The 6,915-nt window shown below is 43.0% G+C and overlaps 1 protein-coding gene across 1 annotated transcript in view; it reads right to left on the bottom strand.

Moving 5' to 3' along the window:
* Positions 1-3,206: 3,206 nt before the first annotated feature.
* The window catches only part of LOC135377747 (uncharacterized), a 30,412-nt gene continuing 26,703 nt past the window's right edge, over positions 3,207-6,915 (bottom strand). Inside the window, exons 7-8 of the mRNA XM_064610391.1 lie at positions 6,586-6,763; positions 3,207-5,239 (exon numbers count right to left, since the gene is read on the bottom strand). Of these exons, the coding sequence (XP_064466461.1) occupies positions 4,721-5,239; positions 6,586-6,763 (697 nt within the window). The 3' untranslated portion in view covers positions 3,207-4,720. The remainder of the gene's footprint in view (positions 5,240-6,585; positions 6,764-6,915) is intronic.

The raw sequence follows: 6,915 nt of genomic DNA, 5'->3' as shown, positions 1-6,915 counted from the left end.
TCCTCAGGTATGGATACAGAAGTCTGACGAACGCTTACATAAATAAATAATGGTAATAATAAAAATAAAAACGCGAAAAGGATGTACACGAGACAAGGAGAGAGACCCAACACACTGTGTGTTGTGCCTCACTCCCCGTCTCTCAGGTATCGTCTCTTCCTAGTATTAGGTCATAGTCGTGCATGAGCTTGTGGGCTCTGTCTATCTGCCGTGGGAAGGCCTTGAGTTTTGGAATGCAAAGTTGTACAGTGGGCCTCAGTAGATGTTTAGATGATGGGGTGTAAGACACTGGAATTTTGCGATCAGGAATGACTCAATTTTTTTCATTTGTTGCTGTTTGTAAAGTTTGATTCTAAGATGACAATTTTTAAATGTGTTGTAAAATCATGTTTGGGCAGGTTGAAATGTAAAGCTGCTGGGGTGGGCTAGAATAGCGGAGCTATTCTGTGACTCTATGGTGGACCATTGGTGGACAACATCTCCTTTATGTCCATAAAGCCTCTTGCGCATGGAATTTGACGTCTCCCCGATGTACTGTACTGCATAAGATACCAAATAGATATTGCATTTGGTGCATAAAATTGTTTAACAAACATGCAATTAAGGTGGCATTTGATTTTGAATATGAAATTATTTGTGTAGCTCTGGACTCGTGTACGTGGGACAATAAATTTACAAGTTTGACAATGTGCTATACTGCAGAGGGTGCAGCCAGGTTGTTGGTGAATGTCAAATGCCGTGAGTAGATTTTGAAAGTTATGTCGTTTGAATGCAACTGTAGGTGGTTGCAGAAAAATTGCTCGTAATTTGGTGTCGGCGTGAAGAATGTTGATATGGCAGCGTAGGATGGATTTGCAGTTGGTAGGGGGATCTGTAGTAGGCGGGTGGCAAAAACTAAACCGGGCTCTTTTGTTTTAGAGGGGATAATCTATCTATCTGTGCTGATTTTTGAAGAGCATCTGTGACCAGTGCGGATGGATAGCCACAGTATTGGCAGCCAGTTGCCATATCCCGTGCGTTTTTAGAAAGGATCGTCATTGTCAGAACAAATGCGTTTCACACGCAAGAACTGCCCATGTACCCTTCATTTTGTTAGTGGGTGTGAAAGCTATCAAAACTGAGGTATTGGCGGTGGTTGGTAGGTTTTTTAAAGAGGTCAGTAACTAGTTTGCCAGACTTGAGCGAAACTGTTACATCTAGAAAATTCACGGACTGATGTGAAAAATGGCAGGAAAATTTAATGGAATGATGTAATGAGTTAAATGTTCCAACAATTGATTTAAGGAAGCCTCATCATGTGGCCAGATGGTGATGGTATGCCTGCAGATACCCACACAGTTTTGAGATTTGCATTCATGTTGCTGCAGTTTCTGGGCAAAATGCATGTGTACCCGCAACGCTTCCACGGGTAGTGAGAGTAAACCTGCATTACTCGCACCCACTAACCTTTTGCGTTAATTTTGGCATTTTCCCCAGTTTTCATTGAGAAAAATATGTGCAAAAGTGAACTTCTTCGCATGTGCCATGGTCATTTGACCTTTCACCTTTTGGCTTTTACTTAAATAGCTGAAGAGTTCGACCTTGAACATTGGTCGAAACAGCACTCTCTTGTAGAAATTCCTCTCGTTTCTTTCAACTCAACTCTACCTGGCAACACACGAGCTGATCAACTCACAATATAGCAGTCGGATTGGGCTAGCTGGTAGTCATTTCCCCATGCACACTCTAAAAAACACAACTTGACCGAATGACACGCTCAGAACTAAGTCATTATGGGTGATACAGTTCTCTTCTCAGATTCGTTTCCCAGTTTTGCTGCTTGAGAGTAGAAATTCAGCTACGCTGTGTCGCAGGTACAATGTGGGTGTACCTGCACTGGGTGCGCAGGTTACACATTCTGCAGGTGCGGTGCAAATTTATTTACGTGCACTCAGCTCTATTCATAGTACCCTACTAATGCCCCCTTGACCAGGAGAAACATTTTATTTTCTATGACGTGATTGCTATTAGAAGTGCTGAGTTTTGGTGTCAAAGTAAAGGAAAAGCGGGTATCATTTGAATTCTTGAGATTCAACAACCATTATGCTCACTTTCACCCCTGCTACATTTTCCTGTAGAACCACGGATTACATTTCAAATATATCTTTGAAGGGCTAGTCACAAAGTTGTTTAGCATTGGGCATGGCTTTGGCAGTACTGCTTGCCTGCTTGTTCTAAACTAAGTTCAGAGAATCAACGCACAGATGAAGTAAAAACAAAAGTGCCTGCAGATTCCTTTTCTCATTCGTGACTAGCACAAGTGACAGCACATTTTCCTTGAGCATCGTGTGCCTCTGAGATGCTATTATGTTCCCAGATGTGGTCGAATGGCTTCTTGGCAGTGTTGATGGATAACTCCAGTGAGCAGCATCGACACACTAAAGTTTCCGATTCAGATGGTGAGCTTGTGTTAACTTGGACTTTGACTTGTGCCTTTTTGTTGATTTCCATGTTGGGGGAGCCACGTACCCAATGTTGTGCAGTTTTCGTTCAACAACTCAAACTGACACTACTTAACATAAGCAAAACTATGGTGCGAGACAGGCAGTCATTTCATCTACATGCACGGATGTAGAACCACGTGACGTCTTTCACTCTCATACTCTGCCAGGTGCTTAACAGTCCTCTTTCCTTCTCCTTCCACTTATGTTCAGAAAGCAGCGCTTCACAAAGTCATGTGATAGAGGATTTTTTTATTATTGAGTGTTAGCGCCGCGAAGCAACTGTGGCTATGAGCGGCATACAGACGTGGATAGATGGAGAGAGGACTGCAGGGAGGCGCGGGGTACAGGGGGGGTTAGTATGCGTCCTGGGTCGACGTGTGATAGAGGACAAATATGCGATATGTACAGGAAGAAGGGTTTCAGAAATGTACAGGTGTCATCAGAATCACTGATATGCAATTCAGGAAGATATCTGGCCAAACCTGAAAACCACAATCCCTATTTATAGCTTGCCAATATGTCGAGCCCTCAAGTAATAAAAAATTATAAATTGTGTAATCCCTTGCTTTAAATCTCCACATTTATCAATACAGACATGTGCCAAATGTGCAAGGAAACTGACAGGCTCAATCTGTTCTTTTATATGAATAGTTACTGTAAGCAGGTCACGGTATAAGCGAAGCACATTTGCAAGAGCCCCAGATTTGCATGTCTACAATTCAATCCATCATATGAATAACTTTTAATTACAAAATATACACAAGAAAAAACAGTAACAAGCTATGACGAATCATGTAACATGACCACATATTACAGCTCAAAAGGAGAAAAAACATACATAACATACATGTACAAAAACATACATATAGGAGGAAAAAAAACTCCCCTGGGACAGGACTTCGTTTTACGTTGCACCGGGTACCAGACATATGTGGTGTTACCAACATGTACTATGTAGAAGGTTAAACAAAATGTGTATTCGGAGAGGGGGGAGGGGGCAAAATATTTTGCTCTGCACGATATGCCAAGTTTTGGAAGGAAGACAGGAAAAGTAAGCACATGTTCATATATTGCCAACATTTCAAGTTTTTACTATCAATGTGACAAGAATGCACACATGAACCATGTGTATACCTTAAGCTACATACACTAAATGGGTGTTGTATTAAACCAACAGAAGGAGGAGGCCACCTTACACCCCAACTGCAGAACATTTCAGTATGTGGCGGACCCAGCGCAATGGCTATGGTGTCGCGTGTCAAGCCGTGGTCGGAACGTGCAGCCTTCAATAAACTATTCTATACTTGACCATGCAACATGAAGGTCGTCGTCACCTGATCCCTTCATGTTGGTATCCCCGAATGTTAATGAACAGCATGGCGCAGAGTCCTGCAGGACAGCTTTTAGTTCAAGATGCATCACCACCTGTGCCCACCACACTAAGTCTTCAAGCACTATCTACCGCCATTTTGGCCTGCTGATCTAGTCCTCTGGTCCGTCGAGGTCTAATCGTGTGAACATCAAGGTCAGATTCGCGCTTCGTGGCACCACAGCATAGTTGATGAAGTTCTATCACGTCGTCAGGGTGTTCGGATCTAACAAACCGGCCAAAATGCAGGACATCATCACTGTGCCCTCATCAGAGAACCGTTACGATATCCTAAAGAGCATGTTGACCAGGACAGCCTTCAATGAACTATTCTACGCTTGACCGTTCAACATGAAGGTAGTTGGCTGATTCCTTCAAGTATATTGAAATCTAGTATGCCAAGTTGGTCTCAACTGCACGGTACTCCTTGCAGAAAGATAGCCATTTGAATTGAGCATTCCTAAATTGTTCCCTTCTAAATGCACTACACAACACTGATGACCATTAGCTCTAGGAGCAAATGGGCAAGAAAGAGAACTTCAGGTCTGTGAGACCGTTACACCTACACAGAAGGTGTAATATGCACTGCAAATGCCATAAACTTACACATTTTAGGAAACTTTGCAGATTAGTCTCCGTTACATTTGTTCATGTTATTTTGTTTATGCTTCTAGTCGGTTTGGCTCGTTTTCCACATTCAAAAGTCACCGGTGGTCACATTACATTTGAGTAAATACGTTACTACAAACTAGAAAATACAAATACATATCATCTAAAGCTCAAACACAAAAATGGTGTGTCACCTAAAAGATATTGGACCAAGACTTTTCTTCTGTACCATTTCTATTTGGTAATGAATACTTCCTTCTCAGTCTTTGATCATAACACACTGTTCAGTTGAGGAATGCTTAATCAGTTGGTCAAGCCTAGCTATGATATTGTCTGACCTATGTTCACCCATGTAATCGGCACGACCTTGTTCCCATGCAAGCATCCCCGACAAGTCCTCCACAAAAGCATGCTGCTTTACAGATGTTGCTTGCTCGGCACGAGTTTGTTTCATGTCAACCTCTTCAGCGAAGGTCTCTTCTGTTCCGGTATCTGTTGGCACAGATGGTCCAGATTCCTCACTGCTGGGCTCTGATACGCTCGAGACAGACGATGCGTGAACCTCTGGTTTAGCGTTAGCCTCAATGGATTGTGCAGCCTCTACTATTTCTGGTGGCATTCGTGGGGAAGGTGGAAGATATATGATGGGTTTTGGGTGTGAACGGAATGATGGCGTTGGCAAAGTGACAACTGGTTCCGATGTCAGAAAGGATGGGAAGTGCTGGAGTAGATCTAACGCACATATGTACTGAGAGTCACGTGCTTTCTCCTGAAGGGGCTGTGGAGCAACAGACACCTTGTTGAATAGCAGTACAATCCATTTGGAAGAAAGCATAATTCCATTACGTATGAGGCATCCACACTGACAATGAACATAATTTTAAAATTTTAAAATAGAGAAATGCTTTTTTTTTTCAATCACAACAAATGGCAATGCGTTCTAGGTCAAGTGGACCATCTTATGGTCACACTAGCAACCACCTGGGGAGCCTTAAAGGGGCACAAAACAGGTCGACGAACATTTTCCAATTATTATGCCCAATGAAAGAACGTAGCTTACTATATCCAAATATGAAATTCTTTTGCTTCGTCTTTAACACGAAACAATGCCATTCAAAGAGCATAATCCGCGCGAGCCTCTCCTTATCCTTGGAACTGGGTTATGCACTATATTCCAGCGTACAGCAACACCGAATTCTAGGCGCTGGAGGTGGGGGAGATTTCGCTCTCCTAGCGAATGACGGGCCTAACTGAGACAAGCTGCAGCTCGCGAGGGCACCGGTTGCGGGAACATCGAGGTGACCTCGCGGAGCAATACAGCACAGAAAACATAGTGCGCATGTGAAATAGAATATTGAGGGTTTTAGTTTGAACTGGCTACCTTGGATTGGACAAGTGGGAATATGTTTAGAGTTGACCTCACTTCTCGATATGACAACAAAATTAATGTATAAGCGTCCCGCATTCTAAATGGCTGATGATGCACGACGTCAAAATGATGTGTCGCTATTGTCGCCAGGACATCGCAGGGCGGGGCATGAGGGCGAAAGAGTGCAGCGAATATTCAGTCGGTTTGGAGCCATTATTTACTTTTTCACGACAACATTTTTTTGAAAATGTTCACCGTCGGCAACGTATCACAATGTATTTAAAAAAAGTGTGCCTCGTATACCTGTTTATTGCCCCTCTAATTTTGAAAGATAGAAGTTCAGAGCAAGGACAACATTAGTTCCTTTTGGTGCGCTGATGCCTTTACAGTTTTCAGGAAAAGGATCGGTCCAACATAGCATGACAAAATGGCCTGTGAAAATATGTCAGATTTGGAGATAATTTTTGTCGCTCTGCCAGAAACACGCTTTGTCCCTTGCCCTTAAATGCGAGGGAGAAATATAGTTGCTGGTTTTCCTCCTTCACATTTAAGGGCAAGGAAGAAAGCGTGTCTCTAGCAGAGCTCCCACCAAATCAGCCATAATTTTGAGGAGCCGTTTCCTTGTGTTGTATTGGCTCCACCCCTTTTCCGACAATGGCAACAGCATCACCGCACCAAAAGGAATAGACGTTGCCATTGTGCCAAGAGAGAACAAGGAGCCAAAAATTGTACAAGAGCAACGTATACCACTTTACCTGAGAGAACATGGGAAGAACCCTGCGTGCATAGATGTGAAGCCAAAACTGCACAAACTGCGCAAAAGTTGGGTGCACCCCTGCCGCTGGTGACATTTGTCCCGTAGGAGCATGGAATTTCACATTCCAAGGCTTGTAGCCTCCAAAGAATTGAACTATCTTCACATTCTTCCCAAACCTGTTGAAATGCACAACATGGTAAGAGTTCACCCAGGACGTTTATACATAGACTATTGTGTTTTCCGGTTTTATAGTTTCTGGAAGTTGGGTTTCATTTCAGGAGCTGTATAAAACAGCAAAAATCAGGCTACATCAGATGAAAAAGAGATG

Source organism: Ornithodoros turicata, chromosome 1 (genome assembly GCF_037126465.1).
Source record: "Ornithodoros turicata isolate Travis chromosome 1, ASM3712646v1, whole genome shotgun sequence".
Classification (NCBI taxonomy): domain Eukaryota; kingdom Metazoa; phylum Arthropoda; class Arachnida; order Ixodida; family Argasidae; genus Ornithodoros; species Ornithodoros turicata.
This window is presented reverse-complemented; position numbering and strand designations above follow the sequence as displayed.